The 20,798-nt window shown below is 44.8% G+C and overlaps 1 protein-coding gene across 4 annotated transcripts in view; it reads right to left on the bottom strand.

The window, feature by feature from the left end:
• The window catches only part of TAFA4 (TAFA chemokine like family member 4), a 134,383-nt gene that overhangs the window by 76,304 nt on the left and 37,281 nt on the right, over nucleotides 1-20,798 (bottom strand). For 3 of the 4 annotated variants that reach the window (XR_014560654.1, XM_083725427.1, XM_083725428.1), the window contains exons 2-3: nucleotides 5,626-5,761; nucleotides 3,110-3,225 (exon numbers count right to left, since the gene is read on the bottom strand). Coding sequence is in view for 2 of the 4 variants with exons in the window: in XM_083725427.1 (XP_083581553.1) it covers nucleotides 3,110-3,225; nucleotides 5,626-5,705 (196 nt within the window). In the remaining 2 variants the exon portion in view is untranslated. Of the gene's footprint in view, nucleotides 1-3,109; nucleotides 3,226-5,625; nucleotides 5,762-7,420; nucleotides 7,599-20,798 lie in introns of those variants that run through there. The other variant, XR_014560655.1, reaches the window with a different exon arrangement.

Here is a 20,798-nt window from a genome sequence, read left to right as displayed (position 1 = left end):
GGGCTGTATTATTATTGTTATTATTATTATTATTATTATTATTATTATTATTATTATTATTCCTTTGTAAGTTGGCTCTGGGATCCCTTTTGGCTGAAGAATGGGGTAGCAATGCAGAAAATAATAAATGTGCTGCGGCGTAACACTTGTGATGCTTATAAATAGTCACAAGGTGGTCTAGAGTGCTATATTCATAGGTAAAGGTATAGGTATAGGTGAAGGTAAAAGGACCCCTGGCCTTTAGGTCCAGTCGTGGCTGATTCTGGGGTTGCGGCACTCATCTTGCTTTATTGGCTGAGGGAGCTAGCGTACAGCTTCCGGGTCATGTGGCTAGCATGACTAAGCCGCTTCTGGCGAACCAGAGCAGCACACGGAAATGTTGTTTACCTTCCTGCCGGAGTGGTACCTATATATCTACTTGCATTTTGACGTTCTTTCGAACTGCTAGGTTGGCAGGAGCAGGGACCGAGCAACGGGAGCTCACCCCATCACGGGGATTTGAACTGCTGACCTTCTGATCAGCAAGTCCTAGGCTCTGTGGTTTAACCCACAGCGCCACCTGCGTCCCCTTATATTCATAGGTACTACACAGCCTTATGTCATAGAACAAGGAACAGGATCACTCCTCCTTGGGGGGGCGGAGTGTTTATCATCAGCATGTTTTTTATGACAAGGATGCAGTTATAGGGACCCAGGCTGCACTCAGTGTTAACACAAACTAGCATCCAGTGGGGGACGTCCCAGGTTTAGTCCCTGCCTGAGACTCTGGAGAGTCACTGCCTGCCAGAGTAGACAATAGTAGACCAAGCAGGTAAATAGTATGGACTGATCTAAGAAACCTTCTTACATGAAAAGGCTTTTCAAAAGAGATAATCACTCGAAGGGACATATTTATTGACTTAAGCTAATCATGCCGCTTGGTTGTTGTTTAGTCGTTTAGTCATGTCTGACTCTTCGTGACACCATGGACCAGAGCACGCCAGGCACTTCTGTCTTCCACTGCCTCCCGCAGTTTGGTCAAACTCATGCTGGTAGCTTCGAGAACACTATCCAACCATCTCGTCCTCTGTCGTCCCCTTCTCCTTGTGCCCTCCATCTTTCCCAACATCCGGGTCTTTTCCAGGGAGTCTTCTCTTCTCATGAGGTGGCCAAAGTATTGGAGTCTCAGCTTCACGATCTGTCCTTCATTGAGCACTCAGGGCTGATTTCCTTCAGAATGGATCGGTTTGATCTTCTTGCAGTCCATGGGTCTCTCAAGAGTCTCCTCCAGCACCATAATTCAAAAGCATCTTTATCCCATATTAGCAAACAAAAAGGACAACCACTCTGGACTCACGTCTTTGAAGATCAAGGAGATGGAGCAACTCCCCTATGAGAAAAGGCTACAACATTTGGGTTGCTGTTTTTCAGTTTATAGAAAAGACACATAAAGAGGGAGCATGATAGCAGCGTATAAAATTATGCGTGGGGTGGAGAAAGTGAAAGAAGAAAAACTTCTCTCTCTCCCTTTTAACTCTAGAACTTGTAGATATCCAAATGAAGCTGAATATTGGGAGATTCAGGGCAGTTGCTCTGCTCACACTGCACATAAACTATAGAATTTGCTCCCGCTACCAAGATGTACTGGTGATCATCAGCTCAGATGGCTTGAAAAGAGGATTGGACAAATTAATGGAGGAAAAGGCTATTGGTGGCTACTGTGCTTCCACAAATAAGTTCAAACAACAACAAACCTCCAGTGAACATCGTCCGAAAGAAACCGTACTTGGGAAAGTGTTGCACCTTTGGAATTTAGAGCTGCTCAGAATATTGGAGTGAGCATTGCACTTCCCCTCTCTCTCTCTCTCTCTCTCTCTCACACACACACACACACACACACACACCATACAAAGGACTTCGAAAAGTCTGTCTTGTTTATTCCCACAACAACCCCTGCAATTCAAGTGAGGCTCAAGACACTCTTTACCAGTCCACAGGGATTTGAACCCCAGGAAAGGCCAAGCAAACAGAAGGGGAAATACAGAAATCCTGGTGGGGCAGGGCTGCCATGCTACCATCCTGGCAGGTGGGGGTCCCTGTTAATTACTAGGAGTGGCATGGCAGCAGGGAGGTCAGTGTGGTGCAAATGCACCAGCAGAGCCAATCTGGCGCTCCTGGCAGTGTGCTTGCAGAGCACCCATCTAACCCTGCCTTCTCCTGGTAAGCAACAGCAACCCGCCAACTGGGAAGCAAGCAAAATGGTTCTGTCCTGCCTGGCAAGTACTTATGGCTCAAAGTCCAAAACCTTCTACACCAAATTCTCAGGTGAGCCAAGTAGCTTTCATTTACAGAAAGGGAGCACGCTTCAGCAGGCTGGCAGCTCCGACAGCCCACAGAAGAGACACTGTGGGGAGACACAGTCTTCAGTTCAACAGATTTGGGCATGCATATGATTCTGGCTGAAATCCCTAGGTTGGTGAGCCAGTGGTCTCAGGAGGTTCCTACCCACTAAACCCTCTCTCGGAAGATTCCTTAGCCCAGGTATTGCATCTCCCCCCCCCCCCTCCCATAACTGATCTCTTCATCTGGGAAAACCCGGTCTGTTTTTCACATCCTACAGAGCCTGTCAACTGTGCAGGGCCATCACAGCTGCTCTAAAAATGGAATTTATTTTGTTAGAGTAATCAGCTTATCACATGAAGGAGAAGAAACTAACGTGTGAAACATCACTAGTAAGCTATCATTATTATTTTTTCTCCCCTCTCCCCTACCTACCTTCAGTTTCTGTAACAAAAGGGTTTATTTTCTGCTATACGAAACTGAGATCTATTTTGCTTTTGGTTACAAAGGAGAAACAAAGAAAAACACCCCAAACCGGGAAGATGTTTTGAAATCACTTGGGAAACTGCCCGACATAAACGTTACCATGAACTCTTTTGAAATCTGAGCAATAACTCATCCCTTTCTTTCTTTCTTTTTCCGTACACATGTGTTCATAACCTTTCCTGCTCCGATTGCAGCACAGTGTCAACAGCTTCATCAATTATCCATGGCTAAAAAGTGGACGCTAACATTCAGAGAGTGTTATTAATTGGCCTCGGCGGCGCGTAATGAGTTTAAAAGCTCCTACCTGGGTGCCCCCGGGGATGGTGGCTAGTCGCGGACAACAATTTACAGCACACCATTAACACATATGCCAGGAACAGCCACTGAGACGGAAGCATTGATTTGGCACAGGACCTCATCCTGCAGGCAGCGGGGAAGGGGTGGGGGAAAGGAAGACAATGAGTGAGACGGACAATATATAATTTGGGAGTAATGTAAAAGAAAAAGGGAAAGCTGCAAAGGCTGGTGACAGACTGGAAATTAATTGGAATGGATTATTAAAAACATAATACTTAAGGGGATGGAATCACATTTGCACCTAAGCCAAGATCAATTCGCTACCAGCCGTGTCTCATAATAAGAAGGGATTCAGAATAGCAGCTGATGCTTCCTCCAGATACACAGCTGGAAGGGTCTCTGGGTGTGATTCTGTTCGAAGGGCTGGGCATGGCTCAGCATGAGATCTTTACAACACACACATACAAATAATATACATGGGATTTCTTAAGTAACATTTTGGAACAGACCATTCAAATCACTGGTCTGGAACGGATCAGCCAAGGCAGCTCAAACCAGCACTGCTATCACTATCTTCTGGGGAAATGAAAGATGACGAAAAGTGGTTTGTGTGTGAGAGAGAGGGGGGAGGTGAGTAACTTGTGGTGCTCCTGATGCGGTTGGATCCCAACTCCCATCCATTCCAGCCAGCATAACCAATGGTCAAGGATGATGGAAGCTGTACTCCAAGAACACCTGGAGGGACACCTAACCCCTGATGTAGAGAGATACTTTTATTTTTATTTTAGTGGTTGGGTTTATGGGTTGGGCATCATTTTCTACTCTATCCTAAATTCATCACTTGCAGCGCTGTTTCTTTTCTGCTGCAGTTTGTATTCCGTCAAGAATTATGCTATTTATGTTGATGTCTGCTGTGGACAAGTTACATAACAGCATAATATATGTAATTTGAGACATAGATTACATAAGTTTTGACATTATTCCAACCCATTTCAAGGCAAAGGAAACACAGTGCAGATGGGGGGGTGCAATCAATTACACATCACTAATAATAATAATAATTTTATTATTTATACCCTGCCCATCTGGCTGGGTTGCCCCAGTCAGTCTGGGTGGCTTCCAACACATATAAAAACATCAGTGGCAGATTGAAAGCAGCAGCAGCAGCAGCAGCAAATACTGATCATGTTCACTGGGTTGATTTTCAGTCCAGACATGGGACAAACGATTAAAGATGGGGGATTTGTGCTCCCGTTTCCATTTTCATCTGAATTATCCCTAGTCCTAGGTCTAGAAAACCTGAACAACACCGATTTTAAATTACAGAAATGATGCCACAGGGAAGAGAGAGGGGAAGAGATTTTAAAAGGACAGAATGGAAATTGTGTGGCATGAAAACATCCAAAGTACCATTGCTCTGGACCCCGGCCAAAAGATTGCTGCTTTGCCATCTGGACCTTCTGGCTGAACAGGACACTGGCTTAAATCCAAGCAACAATGTGGCCACAATATGAATTAGATATTCTATGGCATGAACCAGAACTATAACCTGTGATGAGTGTGGTGGTGAGATGAGAGGTCAGGCCCCTAGATAGAAGAGGTTGCTGTCTCTTAAGCAGTATCAGACAGTTGACTGGAGAACATAAATACTGTGAATCCCAGCAAGTCCCAGCTTTGGCTTTGCTCAATCTTTCTCTATGGAGCCAGGGACATAATTTCAGACAGTGCTAACAGGAGCTCAACCCCTCTGCAATGCATTTTAAGACCAGGATTCAGCACGCAATGCCATAATGGAGGTGCAAGCACCTCTGGACATCTGCAGAATGCCTTGCCCTCACTGAGTAACTAGTCCATGCACAGGGCTGGCTCCAGGTTGGAAGAAGACCTGGACAAAGTGTCCTCCAGTGGTCATCCTCCTCTGTCAGGACCCTACTGGACACACCTGGCTGGGACGGCAACACTAGGCAGCTGAGTCTAGCCAACCTTTCAATTTCCCCAGAGCTCCTCAGAGTGATGCTAGGTTGGGAGCAGAGTGACAGGCCAGAAAAACAATTAAAGGACTCCCATCAGTTGCTCCAGGGATAGCCCACCCATGAGGCAAAGTGAGGTAACCGCCTCAGGCAGCAGGATCCATGGGGGCAGCAGATCCTGGTGTTGGGGTCTGCCTCAGGTGCTCTGATAACTGCCCAAGGATGCCAGGTACTGCTCCTGCATATCTGGGCTTGGAGAATATTTCTAGATTTACACTGGTATTTTCAAAATTTGATACTGGGTGTAGCCCAGGAATATGAAGAGAAATCTCTCAGGAACAAGAAGCAACTCTGAAAAAAGGAGGATTGAATCTTTAGAACCAGGTAATCAGAGCTGAGTAACAGCGCTCCAAAAAAAATGCATTCCAAATCATGTATTTCCACCTTCCCAAATCAGTTACCTGTGTAACGTCAATTGAAGGTCATTAATATTACCCATCAGACATTCCAGGAATCCTCATAGTCTATTAAAAAGATGAAGCATTCCCCTTACCTTAGCCCCTTTTCCAGGTTTTGACTGTAGTTAAACAGATTTATCAGTGTACATATCCTGCAGTAAATCCAAATTCCCATTTGAAAATAGGCACAAGCATTTCTGCATATCCCAAGCTTTCCTCCACATCCAGGGTCTAGAGAAAAAACAAAATTAGGCAGCAATTAATGAGGGCTTAGACAGGTGCCGGTAAAAACTTTGTAAAACTATTGTTGCACAGTGCCACATCTTCAGAGCAAGAAAATTCCACAGCAACATTCTATGAAGAAAGTCTACAGGCCTTATTTTAACAGCACAGTGTCAGTGACTTGGCAATATCAATTTTTGTACCTATTCATTTTTAACTCCGGTTATACACCCAAAGAGCTTTGTATCAGTGATAATAATAATAATAAAATAATAAATTTTATTTATATCCCGCCCTCCCCAGCCGAAGCTGGGCTCAGGGCGGCTAACAACAATCAAAATAGTTCAACATTCTAAAAACATTCATTATAAAATTAATTAAAATCAAATTAATGGCAACCATCAAGCAAAATTCTGTGCAGGTTGCCAGAGGAGGGGGTCAGGCTGTGCCCTGACCAAAGGCCTGGTGGAACAGCTCTGTCTTGCAGGCCCTGCGGAAAGATGTCAGGTCCCGCAGAGCCCTAGTCTCTTGTGACAGAGCGTTCCACCAGATTGGAGCCGCGGCCGAGAAAGCCCTGGCTCTAGTTGAGGTCAGCCTAACCTCTCTGTGGCCTGGGATCTTTAGGATGTTTTTATTTGCAGACCGTAAATTTCTCTGTGGGACATACCAGGAGAGGCGGTCCCGTAGGTACGAGGGTCCTAGGCCGTATAGGGCTTTAAAGGTTAAAACCAGCACCTTGAACCTGATCCTGTACTCCACCGGGAGCCAGTGCAGCTTGTATAGTACTGGATGAATATGATCTCGCAGCAAAGACCCCATAAGGAGTCTCGCCGCAGCATTTTGCACCCGCTGGAGTTTCTGGGTCAGTCTCAAGGGCAGCCCCACGTAGAGCGAGTTACAATAATCCAGTCTGGAGGTGACCATCGCGTGGATCACAGTGGCTAGGTCAGGGCGAGAGAGATAAGGAGCCAACTGCTTAGCTTGGCGGAGATGAAAAAATGCCGCCTTTGTTATAGCTGTAATCTGCGCCTCCATAGAGAGGGAGGTATCGAAGATTACACCCAAACTCTTAACGGACGATGCTGGCACTAATTGCACCCCCGCAAGAGATGGGAGTTGCCCCCTCAATCCCATATTGCTCCGTCCCAACCAGAGGACCTCTGTCTTCGAAGGATTTAACTTCAACCGGCTCCCACGTAACCCCCAAAGATATTCCCAAAGTTAATAAAAGGGTGCAACCATGCACTCCCCCCAGCTTAAAAAAGGTAATTCTTGCCAATCTGTGCCCACCTTGATTATGTATTTTATGCAACAAATCTTTACAGCCAGCTCAGATAACCTTGGTGCCCCTTTGGTCTAAGAACAGCCTTCTGGATCAAGCCAATGGCTCATCTTGTCCCACACCCTCTTCTCACAGCGGCCAACTGGTTGGCTAGGGGAAGCCCAAAAGAAAGACCAGAGCACAATAACACTCACGCCACCTGTGATCCCAGCAACTGGTATTCAGAGACATAATGCCCACAACAGAACTACTGTAGCACTATAATGTATGTTCATGTTCTGGCTCCTTCCAAAGCCAATAGAAAGCAAATATTCTATTGTATAGCACAGCAGGTGCCAGAACTGGCTTAGTATTACATAGAGATCCTGAAACAGACATTTACTCACAAGTTAGCACATTTGAAACTTGTGACTCCCGTTCTCCAAATACTGTGCATTCTTAAATTCTGCTTGTGTATTGTAACACACAATAGACTGTTCCGCAGCAAAAGTATGCAACTCAATTCTTGTGTAGTAATGAATTCTTTCACCCACAAGAATTGAGTTTCAAACTTTTGCTGCAGAAGTCTTAAAAATTAGTTACAGTAAGATAAATGTTTCAAAATAACTAAGTAATACATTTGGGATGGAGGCGCAAGGCTCTGGCAGGGTCCTAGAGCCCTCACGCCTTCTTCTAGAGGTAAGCACATACAGTGGTACCTCAGGTTAAGAACTTAGATTGTTCTGGAGGTCCATTCTTAACCTGAAACTGTTCTTAACCTGAAGCACCACTTTAGCTAATGGGACCTCCTGCTCCTGCTGTTCTCATCCTGAAGCAAAGTTCTTAACCCGAGGTACTATTTCTGGGTTAGCGGAGTCTGTAAGCTGAAGCGTATGTAACCCAAGGTACCACTGTAGTAGGCTTTGGGAAGCAGGTGGAAAGGTGCCCCCTTAGTCCCTGCACCCTGAGCAGGGGAGCCAGTCACATTCCCCTAAATCTGCCTCTGCCATTATAAAGTGGAAGAGTTCTCTTCTCTTTTGCATCTCCCCTCGATTTTCATTACATAAAGGTACCTAAGGAAGGCAAAAAAAAGTGAGAGGAGAGATATCTTGGCCTTAAAAATGCCTCTTTCCTTTGCAGGGGGAAACCTTCCTTTTAACAATCTGTGAGGCTGCCCTTTGCATCAGACAAAGTGACTCGGGGAAGCCCAATACAGCGGTAAAGGTAGAGGGACCCCTGACCATTAGGTCCAGTAGTGACCGACTCTGGGGTTGCAGCGCTCATCTCGCTTTATTGGCCGAGGGAGGCGGCGTACAGCTTCCGGGTCATGTGGCCAGAAGGATTAATGGCTTCTGGCGAACCAGAGCAGCACACGGAAATGCCGCTTACCTTCCCGCCGGAGCGGTACCTATTTATCTACTTGCACTTTGACATGCTTTCGAACTGCTAGGTTGGCAGGAGCAGGGACGGAGCAACGGGAGCTCACCCCGTTGCAGGGATTCAAACCACCAACCTTCTGATAGGCAAGTCCTAGGCTCTGTGGTTTAACCCACAGCGCCACCCTCCGGTTAAGTACTTAATTCGTTCCAGAGGTCCGTTCTTAACCTGAAACTGTTCTTAACCTGAAGCACCACTTTAGCTAATGGGGCCTCCCACTGTCGCCGTGCTGCCAGAGCACGATTTCTGTTCTCATCCTGAAGCAAAGTTCTTAACCCGAGGTACTATTTCTGGGTTAGTGGAGTCTGTAACCTGAAGTGTATATAACCTGAAGCGTATGTAACCCGAGGTACCACTGTATTGACTAACACACAGCATAAACAACAAGCTCACACCTGACCTTTTAATAGCAAAGAACTCTACTGGGGCAGTGCAGTTTGCAAACACAGCCCTTCCCTAGAGCAGGTGTCCATAACCTGGGGCTGTTAGCGCTGGCTGGGGCTGATGGCAGCCACCCTCCAAAGTGTCTGGAGGGCACCAAGTTGGGGAAGTCTGCCCTACAGCCTTGGCACCATCCTATGGAAATATATGAAGCTGGAGCTCCATTCACAACTTCCATGAGCCCAACCCAGAGATGCACAACAACTTGATTTAACGGCAACAGGAAAAGTCAATGTGCTGGATCCATGGCTTCAAACCATAATTTGAGGTCGTACTCCAGTAGTTAAACTTTGGGAGATCACATGATAAGAGGACTGGATTCTCTCCTTACTGGTACTTTTGAGAGACTTCTGCTCTGTATGGCTGGCCACCACAGCTACAGGGAATTTAGAATGCTACTTACGATAAGCCTGATCACAGCGCAGCATGCTCAATACATAAGAGACCGTGTGACACAGTTTTCTGTATCCCTTTGCATTGACATCGCATGCCTACCAGAGCTGCGGGCATTCAGGTGACAAAGGGATTCACAAACAACTGTGCATTTGTGCCTTAGAAAGATAATGGAGTTGCAATGTAGCTCATGAGATTTCGGTGCCAGTTCTCCAATGAAATGACTTGTGCTCATAGCTGAAGAGCTGCAGTTTAGTTTTTGATTACAATCACTTTCTAAATCACATTATTTCTTCCCGCTAAATGCCGAACGTTCCCCCCATCAATATTTACATATTACAAAATGCATTTTTATAGCCCCCCATAATATCATCTGCTAACAATTTGCTCCCATCACATTTTATGGTATCCTTTATAATGAGCAATTAAAGATGATGACTATGCCAATTAAGGAATTTATGAATGTGGATTTAATTCTAAATTGTTCCCCAGTTTGTGCGCCTCTTTAAAAAGAAGTGCCCCGTCTTCTCCCCCTCTCCCTTTTAAGAACTGCTTACTTATCCTTATTTATATCAATGAAATAAGCAGGCACACTGCGTTTTTAACTATTACAGAATGAGGGCTGTTAAAACAAGAGCACAGAAGATATGGATTAATGCTTAACTTTTATGTAAATGAATTAAACATTCTAAAGAGCTCAGAGGAAACAAGCAGAGGATGGGAGACAAAACACCTCAAATTGCTGCTGATCAGGTAGATTTTAAAACCATCAAGGCAAGTAAGTGATGAATTAAAAAACGGAAACTCACTTACCATTAACCTGCTGTCCAACCGAGTTTGCCCTTTTAAATGGGCTAAACAAATGTGAACTGTAATGGATATTTAGCTATAAATCCCTAAAGGCCTAATTATCCCTGTTTTTGTTCTACTTTAAAAAAAACAAAAACCGGACTGGCTTTTTTTAATTGGACTTTGGCCCTAAATTTACATACAATGAATAAATCCCATTGAATGCCCAAGAAAGACTACTCGTGAGTAAACAAGTAAACTCGTGAGTGCACAACCTCTGTGCATTATTCGCTTTTGCCATTGTAATCCTCGTGTACCAACATCATTCAAATATAATGTCTCTTCTGAATCAAGTATAAGCTTGTAGCAAAAGCAGGTTCAACTGCTATATCCTCCTTGAACTGCTTGGACATCTTTGTTTGGTGGGTTTGGCCACACAATTAACACAACACAACATGATTCAGACTGTCTGAAGCACACACTTTGCTCGCAAAAGATTTCAGGCTCTATCCTTAGCATTTCTGATCAGATTATCTTGAGTCCTAAAAAGCCTTCTCTCTGGAGAGCCATTGCCAGTCAGAACATACAAAGGCCAACATGCTGCCTTAAGAGTGGTGGGCTCATAATCTGGTGAACCAGGTTCGCTTCCCCGCTCCTCCACATGCAACTGCTGCTTGGGCTAGTCACACTTCTCTGAAGTCTCTCAGCCTCACTCACCTCACACAGTGTTTGTTGTTGGGGAGGAAGGGAAAGGAGATTGTTAGCCACTTTGAGACTACTTAAAGGTAAAGGTAAAGGGACCCCTGACCATTAGGTCCAGTCGTGGCCGACTCTGAGGTTGCGGCGCTCATCTCGCTTTATTGGCCGAGGGAGCCGATGTACAGCTTCCGGGTCATGTGGCCAGCATGACTAAGCCACTTCTGGCGAACTAGAGCAGCGCACGGAAATGCCATTTACCTTCCCGCCGGAGCGGTAACTATTCATCTACTTGCACTTTGATGTGCTTTTGAACTGCTAGGTGGGCAGGAGCAGGGACTGAGCAACGGGAGCTCACTCTGTCACGGGGATTCAAAGCACAGACCTTCTGATCAGTAAGTCCTAGGCTCTGTGGTTTAACCTACAGCGCCACCCGTGTCCCTTGAGACTCCTTAGGATAGTGATAAAGCGGGATATCAAATCCAAACTCTTCTTCTACTCTTCTTCTTCCAGCTATTGTTGGGCTACAGTTCTCATCATCAGCTGGCAGGCTAATCACAGAATCATGGAATTGTAGACCCTGGGGTTCATCCAGTCCAACCCCCTGCAATGCAGAAATATGCAGCCATCCCATAAAGAGATCAAACCTACGACCTTGGAGTTAGGAGAACCATGCTCTAACCATGGTTAGATGGTCTACTAGATGGATGCTGGAGTCCAGTAACAGGGTGTGATGTTGGCTGGAGTAGACACTGCTAGTTGGGGAGGACAAGTGATCTGCCCAGTGTAAGACAGTGTTGCATGTTCCTACCAGATTTCAGAACTTCTTGTCTCAATGGGTGGCTACTCCCATTGAGTAGAAACAAGGAATTAAGGCGCTTAAGAACTGCTTACATCTAACCCAGTTGGGGCAACACAAGACATCTTGTGTTGTCTTGTTTGCTTGTCGGCAAAAGGCAAGGTGCCCCTCACACAAACAACGCACATATGGAAGCCTGCAGAACTGGCAGCTGAATCGTTGTTTCAACACTGGCGATAGGACACTGGATTTGAGACTGGAAAACTAGCCATGCAGGGGACACGTAGCAGTGTCTTCTAACACCTCACCACCATTCCCCAGCCTCTCAACCTCTGCCGCCTGAGGCAGCCACCTCATTCTGCCCAATGGTAGGGCCAGCCCTCTACCATGAATAATGGTCAGCTGGTTTACCTGGAGAAGCTCACTTGTAGAACCTGATGGTAATTCCTGGTCGCTGGTCCACAGCACATAGTGGACAAAGCCATATTTATTTTGAATTTGGTGGCTACCTTTCTTTTCCGCTGTCACAGAGTTGGCAGAGATCTCAAAGGGCATCTAGCCTGAGCCTCTGTCAAAGTAGGAAATCACCTGCTTTGTCTCCCTTGTTAAAACCTTTAACAAAGAAGAGTCCACCAGCTTCATGGCTTATCTCTTTGGCTTATCTCTGTCCTCTATAAATTCCATTGTGTACCACCCACCTTGGTACCCTTGCTGAGTATTGCACAAAAAGCATGCAACTTTCTACCACAGCAAATACTACTGGGTCCTATTTTGAGCTTCCTACTGGGTCCTATTTTGAGAGCCAGTGTGGTGTTTTGTTTAAGAGCGGTAGTCTTGTAATCTGGGGAACCGGGTTCGCGTCTCCTCTCCTCCACATGCAGCTGCTGGGTGACCTTGGGCCAGTCACGCTTCTTTGAAGTCTCTCAGCCCCACTCACCTCACAGAGTGTTTGTTGTGGGGGAGGAAGGGAAAGGAGAATGTTAGGTGCTTTGAGACTTCTTCGGGTAGTGATAAAGCAGGATATCAAATCCAAACTCTTCTTCTTTCCATGAGTACAAAAGTAGTTGTACTTGAAATCCTCAAGTCCTTTGGTCATACATTACGTTGTTCTGCCTAGCACTCAGCCATGCAGTATGCTACATTCAGCTGAGACGGAGAGGACTAGGTCTGGGATGGAACAGATTTACGAACACAAGCAAAACTGAAATTGAGCAGAAACAGATGAGCCTGCCTGCCCCTGAACTGAGCTGTGCCCCTCCTCCACCTCCAGGATGGTTCAGATATCACCAGTGGTGGTTCGATTCCTGAGCTAGTGAAAGGAAAGCCCATTCTGTATTTTAGCAGAAACAAAAATCTCATGCACTGTTCTCAAGGTACCTGAATACACTTGTAAGGAACACAGCTTGCACCTATCTGCCCACTGTGCTGCTGTATGTTGTCTGCCTTGGTAGCACATAGCAGGCATTACTCCATACAGAATCCACACACAAAAGTTTGGTTTCTTTTATTGCATCGAAAGCAAGCTACCCAGGGGCAGCCTATAACTATAAACTCTATGATCACTGGTGTTTCAAACAACCCTGGGGCTGAGGATTAGGTTTTTTTATTTAAGAAAAATCAACAGCAGGTTAAATAACTGCATTTCTATAAAATATATATTTTTAAGAGTAAACACCGCAAGCATGTGATGTGGATGTCTGGGTTTAGCGTAGCAAGGGTGCCCTCTTGTGGCTTACATAAGAGATTTCTCAGTCAAGTTACAGCATCACTGACTGTATCTATTTGGCTTGGGCAGTTCATTATAATTTCAGCTGTGTTTTTAAAGTAATCAGAGAAAAGGCCTAAATGATATTAATCCCTGTCTTAGAGTCAAATTAAGTCATCCCTTACGGGAGGGAAGGCAGCTAAGCAGATTGTGCATACATAATTTATAGTGATAAAAGATATTAAATATTTCCAATTTCGGTCATAATCTCATTAGATCTCATCCAGAAGAATGCACAGCAACACTATTCCTTTTCTTAATTTTTCAATAATAATAATAATAATAATAATAATAATAATAATAATAATAATAATTCCTCCTTTCTTGCTCTTCCCTCTCAGACAGATCCTTTCAAAGTCACTTGCCTTTGCCAGAAAGCCACTAATTTGAGAATTCTCTTTTGTGTACAGATGAATCACCCATGCAAATTAAGCTGTGTCATTAATCATATTAATGTGCCAATGTCACGGATGCCTCCAATTCATCCTCTTTTCTGCGACACGAAAGCCTGTGGCATCACAGCATTCCAGCCACACATCTGCCTACACACACACACACACACACACAGAGAGAGAGAGAGAGAGAGAGAGAGAGAGAGCCGTTCTCTGTTCTGACCAAGCCCCAGAGCTCATTGTCTTCAATGTGCCGCGCCAAAATAAATACAATTATTGGGAACAGATTCCCTCTCTTCCTCAGAGTCGCTGGCCTCTGTTATCCTCAGCGGAAGCACACTCAAATTTAGCAAGCATTAAACAGCCATTTGGGCTCAAGTCCACAGGGCATATTTCCTTCCAGCACGTCACCTTTTGGCCTCCATCAGAAAAAACAGTGACAGGCGATGCCAGAAAGGAATCTGCGATCCCAAAGCAGCAACTAGATGGCTCCTGCGCAATGGCTGCTAACTTGTGCAACTTGTAAATAAGGTCTATGGCATCCTGGCCCCAGGGTTGTCCCCACACTGGTTGCATCTATTTAGAATTCTGGATACACAGAAAACAAATGGAAGGTGTGTGTTTGTCTCTCCCTACTGCCTCCTCTCCTGTCAAAAGGTCGCAAACATTATGGGGGCAGTCGGCATGCTCAACTGGCCACATGGCAGCCATTTTACCTATGCCGCAGTCACAAATGGATGCAGAACATGTGTGCAGCACAAGACGGGACTAACTGCATAGGTTTTTGGCACCCGCCAAAGGGCTGGTTGAATGGGGAAGAGTCATGGCATCAGCCTTGCTCACAACTCCTTTCAGGTGTGCCCCTCCCTCTGCTCATTGGACTGGGAAGTGGAGACACATCTACTGGTCCCATACACAATAGCAACATACCAGCTGGCTCTGCCCCCTGCTGAAGTCGGCCATTCAGTGGAAGGTCTGCTGACAATATCTGAACAGTCCTATCTGAGTTTCAATGACAGAAAAAAAGGCAGCATCTCTGAGGTAGATGTCCGGAACCCATGTAATAAGCAACTGCACACACTGATGCTCTGATGGAGTTGGTTGGGATAAGTCGATGAGGCAACACTTGTGGAAAGCACATCAAATAAACAAAGTGAATGGAAGAGAAAAAGCGAAAGATCTTGGCATAGCGCAATAACACATGAGTGTCAGCTGGGAAGTAGCCCAGGAAAATGAGCAGACTTATTTCCCCACTATAAACATCCTTGAGGTTGCTTCAAAACAGTACTAGACTGATGCCACAAGAGGGCCTGTAGATAAAACAGGGATCCCAGGACAGATGCAAAAACCAGTTGAAGGTCAAGAAGAGACAAGATGATGCCACACGATGCATTTTGGTTCGGGAAACGTGATCAATATGGATTTCGTAATAATTGCCCATTTGCCAAGCAACACCTTAAATCCGCACCAGTTAAAAAGTGTAAATTTCCTTAGGAAAACATTATGTTCTTTACACATTCCGTAGGCACTCAGCAAAGGGGTGGGGGCACAAAATATATCCAGTGCTACTGATGGGGACTAATAGCAGCTTCAGGGAGGCAAACTTTGTTGAGATTGTGGTTGGAGAGGGAAGGGCTAAGCTTCTACAGACCCCACCCCAAGGGGGGAAAGCACATTTTTAAAATTTATTTTTAAAATAAATTTAATTTAATTAATTATTTTATTTTATTTAAATATTTGCATGCACACATCTTATCCTAAGATAAGGTCATGGAGATGTTTCAGAAAGAAAAGATATGGCAAGCTCCCTAAAAGAGGCACACTCTTCATCATGGAATCTCACCCAGTGGGAACCCTGCTTATGTTCCAGTCAGTGCTGGACCACTTAAGATTCCCTTTACATGTACCTTTATCAGCACGGCTATTATCGCCTCTGCAAATAATCCTGGACAAGTCTGGGTCTGTGAAAAGGCTCCTTTGAAAACGAGTGCATTGCTACTGAGGAACCGCAAAATTGTAGAACTGTAGAGCTGGAAAGGACCACAAGGGTCATCTACATAGCTGTCAACTTTTCCCTTTTCTTGCAAGGAATCCTATTCGGAATAAGGGAATTTCCCTTTTAAAAAGGGGAAGCGTTGCGAGCTATGGTCATTAATAATAATAATAATAATAATAATAATAATAATAATAATAATAATTTATTATTTGTACCCAGCCCATCTGGCTGGGTTTCCCCAGTCACTCTGGGCGGCTTCCACAGAGATCAAAAATACACAAAAATGTCACACATTAAAAACTTCCCTGAACAGGGCTGCCTTAAGATGTCTTCTGAATGTCAGATAGTTGTTTATTTCTTTGACATCTGGTGGGAGGGCATTCCACAGGGCGGGCGCCACTACCGAGAAGGCCCTCTGCCTGATTCCCTGTAACCTCACTTCTCGCAATGAGGGAACCGCCAGAAGGCGCTTGGTGCTGGATCTCAGTGTCCGGGCAGAATGATGGGGGTGGAGACGCTCCTTCAGATATATTGGACCAAGGCAGTTTAGGGCTTTAAAGGTCAGCACCAACACTTTGAATTGTGCTCAGAAACATACTAGTCCAACCCCTTGCAAGGCAGGGGTCTTTTGCCCAATGTGGGGCTCGAACCCATATCCGTGAAATCAGGAGTCTCATGTTCTACCGACTGAACTACACCAGAGTAGCAGAGCATCTGCTTTGCATACAGAGGCCGCAAGTTCAATCCCTAAGCATCTCCAGGCAGGACTGGGGGGGGGGGGAGAACAACCCCAATTAGAAGCACTGGAGAGCAGCTGCAAGCCAATGTAGACAAGCCAGAGGATGAGCAGCAGCTGAAAACACTCCAGTTAGGATACATATTAAGGGCGGGAGGAAGAAGGTAGCAATTTGTCTTTCACAATTACTGCAGGCCTCATGTTTAGGTCCCTTCGCCCTCCACTCTATCTATCCCTTGCCTTCAACAACAGCTCTGCTACCCAAGTCCACAGCCCCTTCAGATCCCTATAGAAGCCCAGCCAGCGGTTTAGGGAAGTGGTGCTCATATAAGCAAAATTCGTTTTAGCTTCTCTATATAAATTGGCACTGCAGCCCACGGAGACTGATGTAAATTAGGTAATAAAGGAATCTACGTGGCCCAGTTCTGAAGGCCAAAAGGCATTGGGTGAACCTCAAAAGTCAATTCTGCCAAACCGGACAATGTGTTTGAGGCCAGATTAGCAATGGACCAGACAAGGCAACTGCCCAGGGCTTTGTATGTTTTATGGAAATGCCTGCATGTTGAAATGTTAGAACTCATAAGGGCTCTGCACAATGCCTTCCCTGCTGGCAAATATTTAACCAGATATTCCTAAAGCTCAAACACCTCTCTCTAGTTCTGTCCTTCAAAACTCAGTGCTATTTTCCTTCTATTCAGCTTAACTTCAAGCTGTATCCTAGAGTGCCATTCAAAATTTTGTATAGATAGGAGAGCATTTAAAAACACTGCACCGGAACTATGCAGTCTGGGTGGACTGTACAGTGGTATCTTGGGTTAAGTACTTAATTCGTTCCGGAGGTCCGTTCTTAACCTGAAACTGTATTTAACCTGAAGCACCACTTTAGCTAATGAGGCCTCCCGCTGTTGCTACGCCGCCGGAGCACGATTTCTGTTCTCATCCTGAAGCAAAGTTCTTAACCCAAGGTACTATTTCTGGGTTAGCGGAGTCTGTAACCTGAAGCGTATGTAGCCTGAAGCGTATGTAACCACTGTATGTGCAATCTATCTGGGCTGGGGATTGTCATCATATTTGAGTTTTCCTGGATGGATTGTTAAAGCATGGAGGAATGATGAAGGGGTGTGTACATGCAAGTATGTAAGAGAGACACATCAGTTTTAATCAGGCCCTATATGTTTAGTCTTAAACTACTGACAGGAGAGAGATGCACAGATACACAGATTGGAAAACATCACAGTGCAGTAAAGGAAGGCTCCCCAAACTTTTTGAGTCCAGGGACACACATGGAAATATATGAAGGCACCACAAAATATCCATACGGCAGAAGAAAAATTTCCAATGTTCAGAACCCTCACTCCCAAGCAACAGACAAGACATACACCAAAACAAATGGAATAAGGAGAAAAAAGCAGGCCATCTCAAAAAGCCCCGAACATTTCTTAAAAAGGTGGGGGAGGGAATACGCAGGATGTCTTGGCAGGCACAAGGAGGGTGTATGTGGATGCCATAATGCCCAGAAGATGAGAAGGAAACAAATACCTTGACCCTCTCTCATGATTAGGACTTTTTTTCAGCCAGAACTCACCAGAACTCAGTTACGGGACTTCTCAAGTGGGTGCCATTGCCATTATAAGAGAACAAGGGAGGTGTTCATGGTGAGTTCTGGCTCTTCTTTTTCTTGAAAAATAGCACTGCTCTTGATCCAGATGGAAGAGAGTGTTAAAGCTGGGTGTCATCCATATATCACTGACATCTCACTCCAAATCTCCTGGCAACAGCTCCACCACTCATATCTCAGTTCATACAAATAGCAGGTATGCTCTGAGGTTTCCAGATGACAGCCCAGAAATCCTCTTTAGTGGGGCAGTGAGAGAAAGACTGTCTGCTTCCCCCCGTTTTCCTGCTTCCTCTTCTGCTCCCTTTGCCAACACCCCCTTCCCTTTTGCCATCAGCAACAACTTTCGTGCCACTTTCAATAGAGGCATCAAGGTGATGTGCTTAAAGTATCTGAAGAAGTGTGCATGCACACGAAAGCTCATACCAAGAACTAACTTAGTTGGTCTTTAAGGTGCTACTGGAAGGAATTTTTTTGTTTTGACTATGGCAGACCAACATGGCTACCTATCTGTAACTGTGCTTAAAGTAGTAATATGCCATTTTAAAACACAGAACTCCAGTAAGTAGTTTTATGTAACAATAGGAAGTGGGGATCAAAGAGAATAAGGATGGCAAGCAAAAATAAGTGCATCCTCTTCTCCTGCAAAAACCAGTGCATCTTCTCCCAGTAAAAGGCAAGATCACAGAATTGCAATCAGGCCCTACAGATAGTTAATGGGACTCAAAGCTGCAAACCTCCATTTGTGCTTTTTTTTGGGGGGGGGGGACTCAAGTGTTAATCCATAGAAGCACATCTATAATTCATCATCCTACAGACAAATGGGAAGTTGACAACTTGAGAAGTCAACACTGATAGCCCCTGTTCATTGTTAAGGCTGCCATGCCAGAAATCAGCACCTCATTTGCATATCGTAAGAGAAGAGGTTTTGGTTCATTCAGCTGTACAGTGGTACCTCGGGTTTCATACGCTTCAGGTTACAGACTCCACTAACCCAGAAATAGTACCTCGGGTTAAGAACTTTGCTTCAGGATGAGAACAGAAATTGTGCTCTGGCGGTACGGCAGCAACAGCAGACCCCATTAACTAAAGTGCTGCTTCAGGTTAAGAACAGTTTCAAGTTAAGTACAAGACGTCTGGAACGAATTAAGTTCTTAACCCGAGGTACCACTGTATATCTATCACAGTCTTCAAGAGGCAGGAGGACATGTTTGGGAAGTACAGGGGTCTCATTATGGAGTCAAATTGGAGGGATTCCCTGAGAGATTCTTTGCTCTCAAGTCGTGATACAAACCCAGTGAAGGGCTTGTGTGCAGAGAAACTGTCAATCAGAATGGAAACCTTTTCTTCCTCTTTTTAAATACAATTTATTAATTTTATGACAAAAAACACAAATCACAAACAAAAATTCAAATCATAAATCTCAACTCAATTGACTATCCTCCACTCCCCCCCCCCCCGGTTCCATTGTTTTATTCTTATTTATGCGCGTCCATAAAACCTTTTATTCTTAACAATCCCATTTTAAAACCTTATTCATCTTAATACAAGTGATTTTTAAAAGTTGTACTAGTGTAGAAGTCTATACACAGCACTTGAAATATATGCATTAAACATTTCCAGAATGGAAACTTTTTCAACCAAAGTGTTTATGTGCTTATTTAATGAATGAAAAGCAGGGAACCCTTGTACTAATTATTTTGACCATAGCTACATTTTAAAGGTAATGCTTGTATTTTTACAGTAGATAGCTACAGTGGTTCCCCCCCACCACCCCAATAAAAATAGGTGCTGGTACACAGCATGCAGTGCCGGATTTCCGTATAAACTAAACAAGCTATAGCTTGGGGCCCCACTCTCTTGGGGGCCCCAAAAAAAATTAAAGGAAAAAGAACTGGATGTACATTTCCAAAATATAAGATAAACGTCTTCTTAATTGTATTTCAGCTCAACAATTACTTTGATAAAATGCATATTTTGTTTTGTGCAAATGGCTTCAGATATTTTTTGTGCATATTTTGTGCATATTTTGTTTTGTGCAAATGGCTTCAGATACCTAGTAGGTCCATAAATCACCATGTAGCATATATTCAACACACAAAAACAGTGACAATTTGTTGTTGACAAAGGACAGCTGGACATATAAAGGGCCCCATTACCTTCAGTAGCTTAGGGCCTCATCAAACCTAAATCCGGCCCTGGCAGGATGCCACTACCATCCCCCGCCGGCCACTTACCAGCCCGCCTGCTTGATCCCTCCCCACCTCACATCTTTGCTGCTTCCACTTCCACCACATTCCATGGATGCTAACACAGCTTCCCAAAGGTGCTCTGGCTCGGCCCTTTTATAATCACCAGGAAGGTGCCTGATGATCGTAAAAAGGTTGCACCCAAGCGCTTCTGGCAGGCCATGCCTGCAGCCAGGGGAAGTGGTGGCAACCAGCAGAGGAAGTGGCAAAGATGCCGTGAGTGGGCGGGTGAGTGGCGTTGGCGAGATGGTAGCAGGGAGGAGAAAAGAGGTGGCAGTTCAGGATACTGGCGTGTACCACCTCAAAAAGAGCACCGGCTATCTATATTTCAATTAATGAATTGACAACAGAATGTGCAACTACTTGGTCTACTGTTGCTATTCAAAAGAAAAACACAATTCAGCCCCCTAGATATTATATTATTTTATTACTTAATCAAAAGCACTTATATACCTCTTAATGTTTCCAAAACCTCTA

Source organism: Podarcis gaigeae (genome assembly GCF_964106915.1).
Source record: "Podarcis gaigeae genome assembly, chromosome: 2".
Taxonomy (NCBI): Eukaryota; Metazoa; Chordata; class Lepidosauria; order Squamata; family Lacertidae; genus Podarcis; species Podarcis gaigeae.
Note: the sequence above shows the minus strand (reverse complement) of the source record. Positions and strands in the feature narration are given on the sequence as shown.